General features: G+C 40.3%; 1 protein-coding gene across 7 annotated transcripts in view; it reads left to right on the top strand.

The window, feature by feature from the left end:
- The first annotated feature begins 3681 nt into the window (after window positions 1–3681).
- The window catches only part of LOC143304254 (uncharacterized), a 126964-nt gene continuing 109478 nt past the window's right edge, over window positions 3682–21167 (top strand). The window contains exons 1-3 of one of the 7 annotated variants that reach the window (XR_013060975.1): window positions 3687–4276; window positions 9218–9513; window positions 9918–12611. Coding sequence is in view for 5 of the 7 variants with exons in the window: in XM_076626653.1 (XP_076482768.1) it covers window positions 4029–4276; window positions 6175–6271 (345 nt within the window). In the remaining 2 variants the exon portion in view is untranslated. Of the gene's footprint in view, window positions 4277–4595; window positions 4621–5686; window positions 5738–6174; window positions 6287–9217; window positions 9514–9595; window positions 9888–9917; window positions 12612–21167 lie in introns of those variants that run through there. The other 6 variants (XR_013060976.1, XM_076626653.1, XM_076626654.1 and 3 more) reach the window with 6 other exon arrangements.

The following is a 21167-nucleotide window of genomic DNA, read 5'->3' as shown; positions in this document are numbered from 1 at the left end:
AAAGTGTAAAAAAATTATTAACTGATAAATTTGAAATGAAAGATTTAGGTGAAGTAAAAGAATATCTTGGAATAAATATAGAGTATGATTATTTAAAAAAATGAAATGAGATTAAGCCAAAAGAAATACATAGAATCATTAGCAAACAAATATAAATTACATAACGGCAAATTGTACTGTACACCTATGGAGACCAACTTAAAAATTGAAAAAGCTGAGATAAATAGAGAGGACATTGGATACAAGAATTTAATTGGCGCATTGCTGTATATTAGTGTAAATACCAGACCCGATATAAGTTATAGTGTGAATTATCTGAGTAGATTTCAAGATTGTTGTAACGAGACACATTTTAAATATGCCTTGCGAATATTGAAATATTTGTACCGGACTAGAGATTTAGGGCTACATTATAAAAGAAATGAAAAATGCGAAACGATAGATTGTTATGTGGACGCTGATTGGGCAGGAGATCATATAGATAGGAAATCGACTTCTGGGTATGTAATTAGATTGTATGGAAATGTAATTGGATGGAAGTCTAAAAAACAAAGGTGTGTGACAAAAGCCTCGACGTATGCAGAGTATGTAGCTCTATCGGAAGCGGTGAGCGAAGTAATGACTATCAGAGAACTAATGAAAATCTTCGATGTAAATGTAGACGATAACCCTGTAAAAATCTATGAGGATAACTCTGGAGTAATGAGTATAGCAAAATACGGAACTTTTACAAAAAATTCTAAACACATCGAAGTTCATTACCACTACGTTCACGAGTACGTAAAGGAAAATAAGATAAACATAATAAAAGTAAGTACAGAAGAAAACACTGCGGATATTTTTACGAAGGCACTGTGTAGAGAGAAATTTGAAAGGTTTAGGTCATGGATGAATGTAAAATAAGAGAAATGTAAAGAAAGCGATAAATGTTAAATATTTTGTTAATTCGACAAGTATGTAAATAAAATTAAGTGTACAGTATAAATGTAAGGAGGCGTGTTAGGGAAGTGATACATTTACACTGTACATGAGAGTGTGTGTGTAAGGGTTAGAGGGCGTCAAGGACTCAGTGGAGACAAAAGACTGTTGCCAGATGTTAGAAGAATCTAGGCTAGTCGGTTGGCAACCAGCGTGCGTGCAAGACGTCCTTAGAGAGGAATATAGGTGTATAACTATTATATGGAAATATAGCAAATAATTTGTATTCCCAAATCCTCGAATTTCCTTAACAGTGAATTAAATTAAAAGATCCAGAATTTGTTAGACTTATTAAAAAATGGTATATTCAAAAATAGCATATTCTCTTTCGAAGACATTTTTCTCGATTTATCCTATTGGAAAGTACAAACTTCATATATCACTTGAATCTCGATTAGAATCTCAATTAAAGTAATCATCATTCCACACAATCATTATCGCCAAAAATGCCATTCAATTTGTGGCAGAAAAATTCTTTTCTCGTGTCCATCGACATACCGTTGTAACGTAAAGTGCGTTACAGTATACGCGAAATAATTTATGCAAATGTTACCAAGCCCCTAGAAAATAACAGTTATGTCACGGACTGGTCACTTTCGGTTCTCTCGTCATTAATACTCTTTTTTTTATCTAAGTTCGTGGTAATCGCAACGAACATTAATTACACAGAACCGTAATAAATAACCATCTACACTTATGAAACATCTATGTATGGACTGTTTTAAATGTTTTACATATGCGCTACGTCGGTGATTAATCGAACGCGATCATCTCGTAGATTTCGTGAAAGATCAAATCTAACCGCAATTATCTTACAAAAAATGTCATTAAATTAATAATATTTTAAACGAACTTAATTCTACGAGAAATTTCATTGAACGCCAGTAAATTAACGATATTTAAATAATAAATAATATTTCATCAAATAAAGAAATAATTAATCACTTAAAACTTGCAGGAACGATTTTATAATCGATGTAATCATCGAGATTGAGATTGAGATCTGAATCGTGTAAATTGCACGGTGTAAATATCATATCATGTTGTACGATGGTTGAAAAAAAGCGAGTTTGTGCAAAAGTGGATTTCTCTTTGGGGTATGAAAGGTTTCTTAGAAGACGAAGGTGGTTGGGAAAGAGTTTAATTGGCGGCAAATTAAGGATTCAATTATCAAAGGGAGCAAAAGCTTTCGCGCGTATATTTTATATTGAAAATGATTGCTCTTGATTCAACGTTTATAACGTTGGCCTTCGTGAAGTAAAAGTAAAATGGCGTTCGCTAATGGTGTCGAATTTTTTCTTAACGATTCTAGTTGAATAATATCACGAATTTGTCGGGATTATTGTAACAATAATTTTACTTACTTGTTTTAATTATCCAGTAATTAACTGTAGTAATCGTTCACTGATAGAATCAAATTTTTATCGAAAATTTTATTTAAACAAGATTCAAAGATTAATACAAATTACTATGGAGCTACAATAATTTCGTTTACTTCTTTCATAAGCACACAATCTTTACGATAAATATCTTCCTTGATAATTTTATTTATGTAATACCTACTTGGATTTTTTAATAATTAACTATAATTGCATTTTTATTGGTGCTTGTTTCTTAACTGAATAATCTTAAAAAAAAAAGGCAACAATCGTGTGACATTCTGCACAGTGTCAAAATAAGCAGGAACCGGAGGTATGGTGCTCTATTATTTAAAATTTTCATTAATTGTCTTTGGAATTAATTATTATTTACACATTACGCACGATACATTTTGTGTATTTCATGATCATTTCTTCTAAACAAACTCTTCTATTCCAATGACAATTTACATCTGATTACATTACATTTTTATTTAACAATCCTCACGTCCCAAAAATATTATCTTCCTATTTGCAAAAAGGATCTAATAAGAAGCAAATTATTTAAAGGACACTCCAGTTAGAACGTACAAGTGACAGCAATAAGCCTTCGATAGTATCCTCCATTTTGCAATAACCTTGCAAAAATGTTCAAGGATCTTTCCTTTTCTCTTCCTCTCTAGCAAATTCAAATCACTTTTTCCAGTACACTCTGTATCACCTTGAATTAGCCTTTACCTAAGATATTATCGTGTCAAAAAGTAGCATGGCAATATATCTAGACAATACAAACATCTACTTCCTTTCATCTCGACTTTAGATTTCATCTTCTTCATCTTGATTTCAACAATGTGGTTCACCTCACCTTGAACCCGTTTAAGAAAATTTAGCGAAGAAGAGATTTCTCCGCTTAAGAAGAGAAAGATCATAACACGTTGATAAACATGAGAAATTATCCGGCTAAATGTAACGAAGAGATAGACATAAGAGAACTTGCTACTAAAACAACAGTCGCTCACATGAAAGTACTCGGGCACTTAAACAAACCTTTGGTGATTTTTATACGAGACACTTTGAAATTTCATTGACACTGAAGTGAGACACGATCGTCGTAATTACATTGAGAAAATTTGAAACAGATCTAAACGTGTATATAGAAATTACATATATTTATTGGAAACATATATTATTGTTATTTTATATATAAAAATTACCAGAGTATTTGAGCAGTCAATTATTCGCTAAATTAATAAGAATAATAAGCCACGATGTACGTAGTAAAATCATCATCATGTGTTATATACATATTAATTTTTCATTTAACATATATATTTGCGAAATATATATACATTGTCTCATGTAACTTCAATATACAATCTCAGATTGATTCCAAATTTTACTATTATAATCTCGATAATCGTATCTCGTTAGAGTGCTAACGAAATTATAGAACGTTTCGTGATATGAAAGTGTTCGAGTACTTCCGTGAGCCACTGTATATCATAAGATCGATCACCTTGATCGTTTATCGATCTGTATTCGTAAAACACATAAAAAGGTATGAACGCATTGCAACACGAATTTATTCGACGACCTAATAATACCCCATTCACCTTGAACTTAGTTTCCTCGTAACGTGTAATTCGAGTTAAGTAGGTGATCGAGGATCATTGATTCGCAGATATCGAGATAATGACAGTCATGGTGGAGTCCGTAAAAGCCGAGGAGGGCGAACGTCCGAAGATCGAAACCTTCGACGACATACTACCGTACGTTGGCGAGGCCAGCCGCTATCAATGGTTCCTTTTCACCATGCTCCTGCCCTTCACCTTCGTCTACGCGTTCCTCTACTTCACGCAGTTCTTCATCACGCTATTGCCAGCTGAACACTGGTGTACCGTTCCGGAACTCGAACGATGGAACCTCACAGACAAACAAAAGTAAGTGACACTTTATGTGCAATTTGTCTTATTTGAATTTTTGAGTTATACGTAACGAACGATCCTACATAGTTTCTTTATGTTCGAATTTACCCTGTTACGCGATAGACATTTTCAGCTCGGTCAGATCGAAATGGTCAATAATCATGTTGATCGTATAACAAATCAATACATGTTTTCATTAAAGACGTTCCTTTCGATGTCTAGAATTAACCACCTTCTATAGGAGACAATTTATATGCATATGTACATATCTGTTCAAGTCACGTGCACGTAGTTTAAACCAGACTTCTCGAAAGCCTGTTTGTTTTCCATGCAGGTCGCAATAAATATTCTCGACGACAGAATCTTCCACTTGCACGGAGATTTCCATTTTCTCAGCTGTGATAACGTATCGCATCGCGGCAATTTGTTTCTTTAAAACCACAATATAATATCTGATAACTTGCACGAAACAACTGTGTTTATTGAATCAAGAAAACCCAGGTATCGCGTTGTATATGTAAATGCATATGTAAATATCGTGTCGTACGGGAGTGGGGGAGATACCTGTAACCAGTTTGCGACGAGATAAAAATAGTTGGAAATCGCGATACCATAGTTATACTATTATCAACGTCTTTTTCACGTGTTCTATTTCAAGAACGTAAGGAATTACCGGTGAAAGGATAGGAAGTCTGGATGGCACGATTCCAACGAATCGTGTTACCATTCTTGACGACGCACGCGAGATCTGGTTTTCTGCGATGCGTCAACGAGGAAAATCGTTCGTTAAGCTTGTTTTCCATTGAATCACCCTGGCCAATGCGAAACTATCGCTTTGTAGATCGACGATTTCTTAGCGTTCCGGGGGCCCGCCGGAAACCAGTTTGGTCGACGACCTCCGGCAGATTCTAGACGTTCACGTGTTCCGCGAACTTTTTTTTTTTTTTTTTTGTACGTGGAGAAATCCTCATGGACACTCCGCTGCTGCAATAATCGCGTAACGGCAGAGTAGTGTCGGACTCCTACCGACTAAAACTCCACGATGAACATCTTATGCGCGTGACAGGGGTGCTCCAGGAACCTCTTATGAATTAACTTCAATTGCACCCCCTTCTCGCGTTCTCTTGTTCGAGCCGGCTATTGAGTAGGCGTTAGGGGGAGGTCGTTGCCCCTAGCGCTGTCACTTCTTCTGGTCGTAGTCCGTTGGGGTGGTGGCGGGGCGGCTCTGGGTCGTCTGACTGCCATCCTTCTCCATCGTCTTATCCTGCAGGGGTGAGAGTTTTTTTTTCTCTCCCTTTCCGCTCGCTCCTTCGCGAGCATAACTCGCTCGCAGAAGAGGCGGACGGCCTCGTATTCCTGTGACCCTCTCAACATCGCTTCTACAATCGCTGAGGGTGTCAACGTTTCTCCTATGGCGTGCCGCAGGGTGTAGCGGGGCAGCTCCCACGCCGGACAGAGCTCCAGGGTGTGCTGCGCTGTGTCCCTGCCCTCTCCGCAGTGGTGGCAGGTGTCTGTCGTCTCTCGCCTTATTCTCTTCAGGAACTCACCGAACACGCCGTGTCCGGTGATCACTTGTGTCATCCTGAATGTGAGTGGGAGGCCGTGGCGGCTCCTCCATGCCTCCCAGTTTGGTAGGACCGCTACCGCGCCTCGGTGTTCGCTTCTCCCGTTGATCAGTTGGGATCGCCACAGGTTCCATGTGTCCTCTTCGGCGGTTCCTGTGTCGTTTGGAGCCGCCTGCTCGGTGGGGTCTTCTCCCGGATGCCATTCTCTCCGGCGGGTGTATCTCTTTTTGAGCGCCAGCGCCCGCAGCTCCCACGGGGGGGGGGGGGGGGCGCGGCTAGGGTGGACGCCGACGCGTGAGACACCGTCCGGTATCCCCTAATGATTCTGATGGCGGTCACTCTGTGCAGCCTTCTCAGGAGCAGAATGCTGCGACGGCTTGCCATCAGGTCGTCCGCCCATACTGGGGCCCCGTACATCACTCGTGACCGAACGACGCCCTCGTAAAGTCGGCGCACCGCGTCTCCGGCCCCGCCGATGTTCGGTAGTAGGCCGCACAGGGCACTGGCAGCCGCAGACACCTTCGGGATCAGAGAGTCGAAGTGCAGCTCGAACGTCCACTGGCTGTCGATGGTGAGTCCCAGATACTTCATCTGTGATCCCACCCGGACGGTTTTACCTGCCATGTTTATGCATAGGCCGGGCGGTGGTGTCCCTCGCCTCTTCCTGTCAAAGAACCAGGTGGCCTCCGACTTCGCAGGGGAGACTCTCAGGCCCAGTTCGTTCACGGCACGGATCGCACAGGCCGTTGCGATTTCGCCAATGCGCAGCGTCTCGTGCCAGCCACGACCCTCGACCAGGATTAGGGTGTCGTCCGCATAACATATCATGGCCGCGCCTGGGGTAGCGGGCATCGCAGTACCTCGTCGTACGCAACGTTCCATAGTATGGGGCCCAGCACAGAGCCCTGTGGGACGCCACGCTCGACGGATCGCTTTTCCTCTCCTTCCTTACTGGTGTAACACACCCACCTGTCGTCGAGGTAGGCTCGGATCAATCGGACGAGGTAGCTGGGAACCTCGAAGTGCTCCAGGGCCGTCACTATCCTATCCCATGGCATGATGTTGAACGCGTTGACGATGTCCAGGGAAACCGCCAGCGCCACGCCTTTCCGGGAGACCATGTCCTCCGCAATCGCTCGTACGCGTCTGACCGCGTCAATCATCGAGCGCCCCTTCCGGAAGCCGTACTGGCTTTCGCGCAAACCTGGCACTTGGCCCGCTATGTGTCGTTCCAAACGGGCGGCGACTACCCTCTCGAGTAGTTTGCCGACCTCGTCCAGTAGGCATAGCGGCCGGTACGCTGACGGCGAGGTCGTCGGTTGGCCCTCTTTATGGAGCAGGACCAGTCTCGTCGTCCGCCACGCCCGGGGGTAGACTCCCTCCCTCAGGCATCTTGTGAAGAGGTGCCGGAGTCTGGGGGCCATGACCCCCATCACTTCCCTCCAGATCCGGCCAGGGATTCCGTCCGGGCCCGGTGCCACGTTGCGGGAGGTCATTCTTCTGGTAGCCTCCCATATCTCCTCCTCCGTGACTTCCCAGTCGTCCCTCCATTCCAGCGGTCGTGTCGTTTCCCGTGGCCGTTCCACCGCTCTGTTTTCTTGTGGGGGAAAGAGCGTTCCGGTGATCCGCGTCAGCAGCGCAGGTTCCATCTCCGTCGTTGTCAGGGGGCCCTTCGCGCGTAGTTTCTGTGTCACCGTCCTGTATGGCCTTCCCCATGGGTCCGACTCGACTATTTCGACCAGTTCGGACCAAGCACGGTCCTTCGCTTTTTCAATTTCCTTTTGTAGCGAGCGCCGTAGCGCGCGGTACGCCCGGTAGCGCAAGGAGACTTCTTCTTCGTCGCGTCGTCGCCAGCGGCGGGCCCTTAGGTACTGTCTTCGGGCCCGGACACATCTCGTCCTCAGTTCCGCGATGTCGGGGTTCCACCAGTAAACTGCTCCGCTTCGCACCGTGCCCGGTGTGGCCCGTGGCATGGGTGCGTCGCAGATTGCTGTCGTGGCTTGGCGGAGGTTCTCGGCCTCCTCTTCCACGTCTGCTTCGGTCGTCGTTGTCGAGGCCTCCCAGCTCCAAGCTGTTGCTATAGCAGCCGCCCGGAGTAGATCTTCATTCCTTTCTTTTATTTTCCATCTGGGCGGTGGGCGCGCGCGCCTCTCCCTCGGCGGGCCGTGCTCGTCGTTTGTCGTCGGCATTCCAGGTACAGGTGCGACCACCTTCATGAATATGTAGAGGTAGTCAGACACCTTGGCCTGGAATGCCTCCGACACCGTGGTTTCCTTCTCCTTTTTCTATTCTCTGCAGTCGTTCCTCCAGTCGGTGCAGCAAGGATCTCATCTCCTCTGCATGGTGTTTGACTGCAGCGAGACGCGCCCTGTAGCTGCTCTCATCCGCGGTGGGGCGCGAGGCCGGCTCTTTTCGGAGTGCCTATACCGCCGCCTCCAGTGTTGCTATGCGTCTTTGCGCTATAGCGAGTGCGTCGGTGAGTAATGTGTATCCTGAATCAATGTCGAATGGAAATTAGACAGTTCTATAAAAATAATAATTCTCACGATTCCACAACTTCATACCTTAATTAAATACAATTCTTCGGCGATATAATTACAAATACATTTACAGGAATTGTGTAATATGATAAATATCTCGTTAAAGAAATTGAAATCGTAAACTATAGATTCTAGTATTCTTTCACTTTCATGTTTCCTATGAGCCCTTCAATCGCTAAATATTTTGCAATGAAACACGTATTATTAAACAACATAATCATACTAAATTAATTTAATGTGACTATTTATTATTATTATATAATAACACAGTGATGAAAGAAATAAACTGGTCAAGTAATCTAAGGAACGATAATACGTATCTATGTCAGTGACAGTGAGAAAAATTCAGATATCTGTACTTAAGTGATTACACTTATAAGTATCATTATATATTATATAAATATGATATTTCGAATGGTATCATTTATCACTCATTAAACAAGAGTGTCAGATCCAGAGAAATGATTTTACATATCTTAATCTTTGCTTTGATTACGATAGTAATAATTTCTATCAAACTTGATGAGGAAGATACATGAATAATTATCTAAAAGCTGAAAATCTTGGCAAATTCATTTGTACATAAACTAACAGGAGTGAATTTTAAAGATACACTCTGCTCTCAACAATTAAAGCTGTCTTGTCGCAACAAAGTTTCAATAATTTTTTATGGACAACATGGCCCAGTTTGCACAAAGACTAAAAATTTTAACATTAAATTTGGATAAAAAATCTTACGGTAGAAGGAATGATATATCCTTTATTTTTGCCAATAATCTGGTCGAATTTAGTCAAGTAAAATGGTATTGTTTCGTTCAAAAGTTGATTCTTCCTCGCTTCCTTCTTTTCAGGATTCTCCTCCATGCGATAGTAGCAGATAGCTGAAACGTATATGAAACCAACCGTTACGTTCATTTGTGTTTTTCCCCCCAAACGAAGAGAAAATAAGTTGTGAAAGAAGGAGTAGCCTCTCATAGTTCCTACAATTTCTTCATTCTCTTTGCTTTCTTCAATATTGCCTCAACAAGTTCCTGTGGTTCACGATACTTGAAATATATACAATGTTACCAGCGTGGAAATTGTCTTGGAAACTTGGAAAATCTTTCAAGAGGAACAACATTGCTAACTGAGATTCGAGAAAGGAAAGGTAAGTAAATCCTTGCTTCTACTTAGAGCTTTTTTATTTACTTCTGGCGAGTAAAGTACTGTTATTAAAATTTGATTAAAAGTACCAAGAATGTCGAGATATAAACAACCATTTGTGGAAAGGTCAGGAGAAGCAGAATTATCGAATAAACGTTATATAACTCTTAGTGATTAAGTAAGAGAAGAGAAACGAGAAAAAAGTCTTTTATCTAGGTCTTAATAAAGTATACTATATTTATCTCCATATCAAGAATAACAACAAGATATAAACAGTCTTCTAGAAATTGAGTAAATATTACATAATTACATCTTGAGCAATATTTTGCGTCTTAGCTTTTGCTTAATCATTATGATAATCTTAAATATCTGTAAATTCTTCACAGACTCTTTGCATCTTCTATACAGGTATCTCATGATCATGTGATAACACACAGGAAGAAAAAATAGAGGGAAAAACAGCGTAAAAAAAAGTTGCGTAGGAGTATCGTCGCACTACATCATTCGACAATTGATGCACGTCATGGCGATCGTCACGGTTTAAAGCAGGCCATCAAAAACACGTTTGTTATCGTACGGAAAAATCTGCGACCTTCCAGCTGTTCAGGTGCATCGAATTGTGAATCATCGGCGGTACGAAGCAAGGCGAGGGGCGTAAATAGAGAAAGAAGAGAAGAGAAGGATTCGCATAAATGATAAAATATAATCGTTCGTTCCTCGTCGATGGCGGATGGATAGCTTTAATCGTGGACGATATCGATACGATTATATTTTATACATTTGAAACAAATATAAAAGACGAGCAAAAACCAGAGATACGATCGTTATGATATTATTCAATCGGTAGCCTATTTACCTCGTTTTTTGTTCACCTTCTCTGTCTAGTAATAATTTTTCGATTCGACTGGCGTGACGTTACGTTGGCGGTGTAAAAACACGATTTTAAACACCTGCGGATAGTTGCATGAGTTTCGAGCGATTCCATTCCCTTCGATTTATATTTATGCGATCAACGCGCGGATCGTTAACGCATTATGCAGACAGCAGATGTTACGTAATCACACATATCGTAATTGGAAATTAGTAACGTTATCGCGTACCAGGATCTTCCTGTCTTTGATCATTGAGTAACACTTCGTTGTCCTCGCTCCTTCCGCGGATAACCAGCGTTTATCATATAGAGACAGGGATTTGCAAAGAATAAAAGTTGTAGAACGTTGAAAGGCGTTGAGAGAAACGTGATGTTATCCCGTTATTCGTTAACGCAACGCAGTTAAAAAAAATCCCGTAGAAAGATTACGATAATAGATAACCTGAGTCGAGTGTTTGTCGGGGGATCTAAAAGATTCTTTCGAGTTGAGCGTCTGAGATTGCAGAGCAGAAAATTTGGAAGCCATCGAATTCGTGATGTCGATAGAAATCTTTAGTTGGAATCGTTGTATCATAACGTAGTCTGCTTATTGTCGATAAGACTTTACTAAACTAAAAGTGACTACTAAAAGTTTCTATCCTCTAAATTCTATCTACGATTCTATAATCTAAAAACTGACTTTTGCAAACAAACTGTAACATTCGCTTAACGGAAAGACATACGTATCTTGTTTGTACTCGTCTTTTCACAATGAATTCTTGAACGTCTGTCTCTGTGGTGAGACAAATGCAAAGTCATCTCATCAGTTACTCACCTTGCTTCAAATCTCCAAGAGTATCGACGAGCTCGTCGCATATCATCGCATCCCATTCGTCCTTTCCCATTAGATCGTACTTCCTCGCCAAGTATCGCGCCACAGCGTTACTCTGCGCTACCGGTTTCCCGTCTATCTCCAGCACAGGCAGCTTTTTATAAGGCATTGCTAAGAACAAACATGGCTCATATGAACACTGTGTAGAGGGAAACGATCGATAGGAAATCACAACACAGCTTCCGAGGCCGTTGCGTTCTTGTGAATAGATGAATCGAAATCATTTCGGTTTTAATCAACATGGCCTAGTAAAGAAATGCAGAAATGTCTTCTTTCTCCTTTTTTTCTTTTCTTACGATTACGATGGACAGGGTATCGCGTGTTTTTGACTGTTGGGAAGAACAGAAGTTTTTAAAATCAAGGATAAAAGATAATACCAGACACGGAAAAAATATTAGAAAATGTACACGGTTCTTGTAATGAAAATTGAAATGCAAGGAATATAAATCGAATGTCTCTTGCGAACGTAATTTTGTGTTTTACACCGACAGGATTGATTTACAGACTTACGTTGATTTTTTGTTTCTCTATCTGCAAGCGACATATAAGATTATATCGAAGACTATGCTGCGTAAAACTTTTATTATACTATTTACGATAGAAATGTCGCTACGGAAGACCGAATTTTATGTCTGCTTTGTTCTTTCGACTTTTTAGCTATGTTCTTGTTCATTTCCGAACTGATTTCAATTTTTTATCCTTTTTTTCCGACAAGTCCTAAAAAGTTTTTAAATTAACGAGAAACGTAGAAGTATTTTTGTATTCCTATTTTAAGTCACCTATTTACGGTTTTCTCAAAATATTCGAAATGCTTCGATTCATTGAAAACAATAAAGATTGCAACACAAAAATTCGAGAATCGTAAGTGAATTAAGTTGGTATTCGATAAACACGACATTACGGAAGCAAAACTTAATGAAAGGTTCGACTTTATTCCGTATGAAATTTTACTTTAAGTAAGTTTAGCCTGCACGTGAAACGAAAGTTTTATATACAGAAAAGTTTGAGTAAATGGTAGATATCTGAGAGTTGAACGATGAAAGTAAAAATCGATTCTTCACGCTTACAATCCTTGTATTCAGGCCAGAGTTCTTCGGGGATCCTCTCGTCGGTATACTCGATGCCAGTATATGCAAATATGTACCGTATATGTTCGGCACGACCACGGGCATTGAAGTAGATTAGTTTGTAGGTATGTTTGTCGCTCATTTTCCTTGCTCTGTCAACTTATCGAGAAAAATGTTACAATTAACTCGTGTAATTAACAGACTGTGTGCGTGTTTGTGTGTAGAGAGAACAATTTATTTATAGATGGAATAATTCGTATAATACGCAAAATAAATCATTTAGAAGGCTGGAATATGTGTTTTTGAAACAATTAATTATGTCGAAAAATATTTCAGACGAGATATAATTATGAAAAAAATAATAATTAAATATATGTAAATGTATGTAATAATAGTTAAATGTATGTAAATGTAATAATTAAATGTAATTAGTTGTGAAAAAAATAATAATAAAAAATAAATAAATGTAAAAAAAGAATGAAATGTAATTAGTTTCTTTTTACGCACGCGATATTATTGGCGATATATGAAGGTCAACTTTATTTTTTTAAATAGACATATTTATACATATATTTATAGATATAAATACATATATTATATAGATATAATAGTATATATAATATATATAATAATATATATGTCGAGTCTGAGTCTCCGAGTCCGAGCTCGAGGCGCCCTCCCGTGGAGGGCTCGCGGGAGGGGTAGCGGTTCTGCGTTGAAGTTCTGCATCGTCCGGTCGCGCGTGGGGTACCTTTATTGTCGATAGTTACACTAGTGACGAGGGCCTCAGGCTTGATAACGAATCCGTGACCAACGGGAGGACAGGTTCCCTTGCTCTAACTCACACGTCCACCACTCCCTGCTCGGAAGGCACTCGACTTCCTTCACCGATCAGCTCTCTAGCAAGACTGCTCGTCATCCCAACGACGCCACCGAAACAAGACTCCGGTCGAGTGTCTCAGTACACACGGTCCTCCGATCGACGTACGATTGCTATCGGTTTGGATACTTGCGATTGTTTCGTTATGGCTATATTAGGCTCTAGGTTGCAAGGTTAGGGTGTTGTCCTGAAGTTCCAGAGGGGCCCCGGCGTCCTTTCGTCTCCGACTCGGCCATCCTGACACTTACACGTCCTCGTGTGTGGCCTGCTGGCTTAGTCTACCCGTCGGGGCTTCCACCACGCAGGCGTCGACCCGGCGCTCGTCCTCGGGGCAATGTTTTTCTTCTCGCCGCGATGGACAGCGAGACGCGATGTGTCCCGGCATGTGGCGGTGAAAGCACAACGCTTTTGGTGGTGCAGCCGGTCGGCTTTCCTCCGGGCGTCGGGGGTCCTTCTTCGGTTCCCACTTCGCCCTCTTGCGGCATTCGAATGTCGGATGTCCGTAAATACCGCAGTGGCCACACCTGGTCCCTCTCGCCCCGGGTGACCTGCCTCGTTTGTTTCCGGAGCTCGCTAATGACCTCCACGGCGGGGGCGTTGGCCACTCTGTGTATAGGAAGGGCTTCATTTCTCTTTGGAATTGTTTCACCGACGTGATGTCACTCGTGAGCGCTAGTCGTTTAAAACGTTCATCGCGCGAGCCCAGCAGATGGAGGGCGGTGGCGGCTAGTACCTCTTCCCTGGTTGAATTTCGCCACTTCGACCCCAGGAGGGTGATGATACGATTTCCGTACGCTCCTGGTGTTTCGCGGTAGTTCCTCGGCTACCTTGATTAGCGACGCGGCTGCTACTTCTTGGCCACCGAAGTGCGCGGCGAATTGTTCCTTAAAATCTGGCCAGGTGAGCTCGTCGCCGTTCATTATCTGCGTAAGCCAATACGCTGCCGGACCCTCTAGGGCACGGTTTAGGGCAGAATACAGTGCGCTGTTTTTCAGGGGGTGGTCCCTCATGAGCAGGCCGACGGCTGTGCACCAGGCGGCTGGATCTGCGTCCGCGGCTTCGGGGTTGAATCGCGGTAGCGATATCCAGGTTGCCCGGTGTCCTTTCTTCTTCTTCTTCTTCTTCTTCCTCTTCTTCTTCCCTAGCGACCGCTTTAGTGCGCGCACGATACTCTTACGATCCCGTGCCGACAACGTGTGTTCGGATGCCACTTCTGATGTCGAGTCTGAATCCGAATCCGAGCTCGAGTCACATTCCGAGTCCGAGCTCGAGGCGCCCTCCCGGGCAGGGCTCGCGGGAGATTGCGATTCCGTGTTGGAGTTCTCCATCGTCCGGTCGCGGGTGGGGTACCTTTATTGTCGATAGTGACACTTGTGACGAGAGCCTCAGGCTTGATAACGAATCCGCGGCCAACGGGAGGACTATCATATAAAAAGCAACAGGATACACGAAATAATATAATTCTGACTAGGACAACATAAACGCAAGAAGTGTTGATATTGAAAAAAATATTTAATTTTGTATATAAATATTTTCATATTTAAAAAAGTTTCCGGAAGCAGGAAGATGTACAAACAAATAATGTCATAAACCGAATGTTTCATGATCCTTTTCTAATTAGAGTGTGTGACAGCATGTGAGAACGTTTCTTAAAAATATGACTTATTGCAATTACTTAATCGCAATTATAAACGATTAAGACCTTCTCACAACGAGGCAATCTATCCAAAGTATAAAACTCGTTATACTTGATGAGAAAACAAATCTCTACTTAGGTTTCATTTCGTTTCATCGCGTTCATGAAAAGTGAATTTGTATGAACACATCGTGCAATTTAGTAATTAGGACCGTTGATCTCGCTGCAACATAGATGGATAGAAAAAAGCCATTTAAAATGATACAACGTCGGGAAGACAATTATGAAAATTATAAATGGAACACAAGATAAAATTGTTTAAGATTAATTCTTCTTTTTTTTTTTTAATCGCGAGTGTTTGCAAACGAAGTTTCAATCTGTTTACAATGATAGCAATGAGAGGAGGATGTCTATGAAAGTTATAAATGCGATATTGAATAACATTTCTGCGAGTGGGTTTGTTTTTCGTTACAAATGTTTTTTAAACGAATCTGCAATCTGTTGGTAACGGGACGACTGATAGGGAAATAACAAAGATCGCGTTTTATTTGAACAGACAAATCTTTGAAATCTATTCGAAAGTCTATTTGAAATGGTACGAGCTCGAAAAGAACGGTGAATACTATAGAAGAAGGATTAATTAAAATTCTTATTAATCTGTACGCTTTGTATATTAAATACCTTGATCGATGCCAAGATGACAAATTATTATACAAAAGAGTGAAGTATCCACGTCTGACATTAATATTGAGTATTACCATTACTGTAATTTAATTTTTAACCGATCCTGAAAATTCCTTAGAACGTAAAAAGTATAAAATGTTACTGTGCATTTCAAGATTAAATGCACTGTAATTTAGAAACAGTTATGAAGCGGAAACAAATAATTTATTCAGAATAAGAATTCTACGTAATCATGTTAAAAAAAACGTACTTATAACGCGTTTAAACTCCAAATATGTAAAGACAATAAGGGAAAAAAATTAAACGAAGAATCGTATTTTTTGTAAATTCACACAAGATTTTATCCAAAAAAAAATTGGCCTGCACCAATATTTTTATTTGTCGTTACCAGTTACGAGGGTATTAAAAAATTGGCCACGAATGGACCAGAGATAAGAATTTATCAGACTTGCTCTCGTAAATTTCAAGACGTTGCATCGGATATTCTTGAAAATCTTTGGACAATGGCTTCGATATTTCGCAGCTTCTATCCTCGAAGCGGAAGAACTCGGCGTTAAAAGCGACAGAACTGGAGAAACCCGGTGACCGCGAGCCTTTCACGCTCTCGACAGATTTCTCATCCCTCGTAATCCTCCCGGTGTCACCCAATTTCCACCCTCGTATTGCGATTTGTTGCTTCCAACGAGGCGACACCTTGTCTTGTGATTTCCTTTTTCGTCGCGTGAAACACGACCGAACACTTGTTCAAACACACAATTCATATTTATCTAACTCGACAAAACGCCGTGTCATTGAAACAATAGCATTCTTTGGCTTTTATGTAAATTCCAATAAATTATGATAATGTTCGTGGAGACATTATTGCTACCTATTTTATCTGTCGTGATCCAAATTGATTTGTGGCTACGTATGTATATATATGTCGGGTTAACATTAGGATTTAAGGCGCGTAACGATTCTTCGTTTGAATTAGCCATTGTTTTACAAAACAGAGAATATATTTACACGAATAAACAAGGTTTTACAAATATTATGAATAATGAATTTTGTAAATGATATGATTGATTAACAAATGATAAATTAAATTATTAATTAGATTAAAGAATAATAAGTTTTATCGAACAATAAAAGAAACGAATAATATATCTTACGATTTACTAATTTAACGAATAATGAAAATTAACGATTGATAAATTTACAAATATTGAATTTAATTTACGCTATAAACAATGATCCGGGGTTCAAACGAATCCACGGTCAACGGGAAAACTTTAAACAATTTTATAACACAAAAAGATACGTTTGCTGAATCACTCGGAAAAAATTACTCGATGTATCACTTTCCAAGGCGATCACACGAATGCCTCTCTGATTAAAATCTTTTTCGTAATACGACTGCATTTGTTTGTTATATTCTCGCTGGAAACATCGAGAAGGTTCCAATCGTTGTTGCTAGGCAATATCTGTCAAAAGTTTGTTATATACTCCTTGGAAACATCGAGAAAGATCCAAACGCCGTTGCTAGGCAGTTTCTGTCTGGAGATTGATTCCTCATACAACGTGTGTCCCATTATATCGACATCTCTAAAGTACAATTCTATGTGATTTCTAGGGAGAACAATACAACCGATCCACACCTTCGTCAGGCAAAACGTTTATCCCGTGACCGTGGCTACGTTCAGCGACCAGTTTTCACCTCGAACCCACTTTCGCTTTTCACAAATGTGAAACAATTACAGATGACAATTACTTAATTACAGTTATGATAAAATCTGGGCTAAAGCATTAAAAGGCCTCCTCAAAATTGCATAGGGAAGGCTCCGGTTTTCATTTCATCTCCGACATATATATATATATGTCGGAGATAAGAGGACACCGGTGCCTTCCCTCTGAAACCTCGGGAAAATCCATAAAAACATTGTAATTAAAATCTACAGTTGTAACTAAACGATTTGCCGTCATTCTAACCAATTGTATTTGTTTGAGACTTGTGACAATGAGCTTGGGCTCAAGGCGACAATTAGTCGCCGAACGTGGCCGCGGTCAACGGGACGAACTCTCCATCTAACAAAGGCATTGAGTAATGCTATAGCTCTCCTTAAAAGAAAGATTTGTAGCGGCACGTGGCAGTAAACATTCCAACGGTTTCTGTCTGGTAGCTTGCCACACGCAGATCCTATTCTCCGGGCAGGATGTTTACCAGATGTCGACGCGTCTCCACAGTACGTGATCGGCTAGCCCGAGGGCCCGTTATAAATCTTAAGGTTTAGTTAACTAAAGTCCTTCAAACAGACAAACAGTCTTTGTCCCAACTACGGGAAGATAGGGCAGACATATTTTTCAACGAGCGGCGTCTCCCACTAGCAACTTTCCCTCGAGGGCGGCTAGCATCTTTTTCTAACCACCGATATGGAGATTGACCAATTAGCAGCAACGTCAATTTCCCTTACTTCCTAAACGAAGGCTTTCCTCGACGAATCCGATGATCTCGTGTCCTTAGACACACCCCAGTATAGTTTTCCTCTGTGGAATCATCGGGACGGGACGCGCATTCTTTGACGCGCTCCCGTCGACTAAAGAGTAACGTCTTTACGCTCAGCAATTATTTTTACGAGTCAGACTTAGATTCAGCGAGAACGCCTATCTGTCATCCCGTTGACCGCGGATTCGTTATTGAACCTGAGATCACTGTCACTAGTGTCGCGGACGTCTCACCGCCGTGATAGATTGTCAAACCCGTGTTATTCATACCTGTATCAATAAATCGTATCTTCGCCACACCGCAACGATGGCTACCTTCAATGAAGACTCCTCAAACACCGACAACCCTATCCCCACTGCTTCTCCGACATATATATTTGTATTTTCTTTTGTTCTTTCTTTTTAATTTATGTGATCTGAGAATTACATTTCTGAGAGTTCGGTGAAATTCGATGCTTTATTTTTATCAGTAGAATCTTCCTTGTCATTGTCAGAGCGCAGACGTTTACGCGTTTACGGAAAGTTTAAGGATACAAAAATACAGAAAAATGTAGAAAATATGCAAGAATATGTAAAATATCGAAAGTACAGTACTTCTAATAATACTTAGTAGCATGCTTACAAACAAATTTCTTTTGTATTTCTTGAAATTGCGGAAAGATTCGCGGTAATTATCGGATTTTTGTCCTCTTTTATCTGCTTTTTTTATTCGCAACTTATACGAGATATGAATTAATATTCAACGACGTGCGCTCTGTGCCACGAAATGAATTATCTCGCGTTAAGACTGCGGCAATTCTTACGTTTGATATTTCATTTAACGAACAGCCGCGCGTTCCTGAGTTTAAAAACCGCCACTCTGAACTTACGCTGAGAATAATATCAGGAAAAGCGAACGAGAGATGATTAGAAAGAAAATGCGAGGAGCAGTGAGGGGGATATTACTAGACTGCGCTTTTTTGTGCAAGTATAGCAGGATGTTTGGGAGTGTAAAATTTTAACGAATGCGTATAATATGAAAAAATATATGAAATATCCAAGGTATAGTTTTATTAAACTTACTTTTTATAATGCTTCGTAGGTAAAACAATTTTCTATCCAGATTCCACTTTCTCAATTATATTTTCAAAAATGCTCGATAAGGAGTACAATTTTCTACCCAGGTTGTACCTTTCTAATTATATTTTCCAAAATTCTTGATAGGTGAAACAATATTCCACCGACGATTTACTTTTTTAATTGTATCCCCAAAAATATGGACCTGCTTAACGTTTAGATATTATTATTTTTTTCGTTGTTACTTGATACGGCTAGCAATTAAATAGTGAGAATAAGAAGAATTGGAAGTGCCATTTTCGAAAAAGAATTTTGTTTTTCCTTGAAGAGGTTGTTTGTATGAAGGTTAATATCACTAAATATGAAGGGAAGTGTAATCATAATAATTCGTACAGTTTTTAACGTTTCATACGTGATATAGGTTGTGTATGATGTATGTTATACGATTAGTTCCCTAAATTAGACTGTGTGCACCATGTGCCAGCAAACTCCCTCCATCGTGCTTGAACATGTGCGTAGATAAATCTGCCTCAATTATCCCATCAGATAAGAAAATCTCTACTGACCTTCTTAAGCAAACTACATAATGGACTTACATATCTTCTCTTAAGATATAAAGAAGATATTTTTTTTATCGTTAATTAACAGATCTTTGAAACGATAGAATAGAGATATCGTAAAATTATACAAAGTATTATAATATGCGTAATAAATAAGTATCGTTATATTTTTCTAATAAATAACATTCCCATAAACAAACAATTTCTCATAAACAGTCGTTTCCCAGAAAACTTTAGCTTCGATACTGGCAACTTTATCTACTTCCGCTCTTCAATTATGAAGGATTAATCTTTACGAAACTTTTGGAACGGCTGAAGATTTCTCACGATGAAACGCGACGAATTCGATACAAACTACGCGGAAATAAAGACAGCTGCGATGGAGGATCGCGGGATTGATATTAATTAATTAATCTGTGGCAACCATTATATCGATTCGTTACGTTATTGCGACAGGCCACGCAACATTTTATTGCTTCTGTTTCTACAATTTAATTACAAAGTATTCAATTTCCCGTTATAAACAAGGAAAGGACTGCAAGTTTGTACAGCTTTTATCAAGATTACGTGCCATTGAACATATCGATTGATTGACTTCTCATGTTTCGTATTAATCGACATCCGATATAGCTATGGGACCTGGAATATTGAAATATTGGGAAGTCAGTTATATTCAGGTGTTCTATAGATTTGACGTATAAGCCTTGTAACATGTACTTCTTCATCAGACGTTTACGAGATACTGAACGATGGCTACGCTTGTAGTATCCAAAAATTTTACGTCGATTTATAATCGAAGATTCGATCAAACTATAGATAGATTTGAATATTCTAAGAATTGAATTTAATATTAAGAATTTTAGTTGTATAGATCATCGACGAAAGTCCGTTACACGGACCCTTTCAACAGTTCTATACACACTTCTATTATATATTTTATTTTTTAAAAATAACGCTTTGGCATGATCAAGGATCGGAAGTATAAAAAATAATTGTGACAATTCGAGCAGTGAAAGCCTCTAGAGTAACATTATATTGGTCTCTATAGCGACATTGTGGTACCGTGTCATTTTCAAAGTTCTCAGAATTGGTACTGTATCCGATTTCAATGTTTAATATTCTTCCCGGTTCCTGGAAGAATTTCTTCAAAACTACGTTAACCCATGAAGAATCAACCAACAGTTTCTCATAATGCCGTTTTATCCACATCCTTTGAAACTCATGAAATTGTAGAATCCAGATAGAAAAAGTAGAGACGAGGTAAACGCGAAGCTCATCCTTGGAATTGCTTGTCATGGTGATAATGTTAACAAATAGAATTCGATAACGCAAATTCATTGGGGAAAAGGTGACAGATGAAATTCGCTAACGCAACGTTGCCCGTTAATGGGCTAAGAATTACGCTCCATGGGATCGCTCACTGCATTCTTCGAAACGACCCTCGTAATCCATAGGCTCGTAAACGGCTTCCGTAACCGTAACGAATTTCAATCTTGTTCACGGATCTCTGACCGCTCGTTTCGAGGGTAACGAGGGGGTTGCGTGTTCACGT

The sequence above is a fragment of the Bombus vancouverensis genome, unplaced genomic scaffold, assembly GCF_051014615.1.
Source record: "Bombus vancouverensis nearcticus unplaced genomic scaffold, iyBomVanc1_principal scaffold0028, whole genome shotgun sequence".
Lineage (NCBI taxonomy): Eukaryota > Metazoa > Arthropoda > Insecta > Hymenoptera > Apidae > Bombus > Bombus vancouverensis.
The sequence above is the reverse complement of the archived record's forward strand: the minus strand, read 5'-3'. Positions and strand labels throughout refer to the sequence as shown.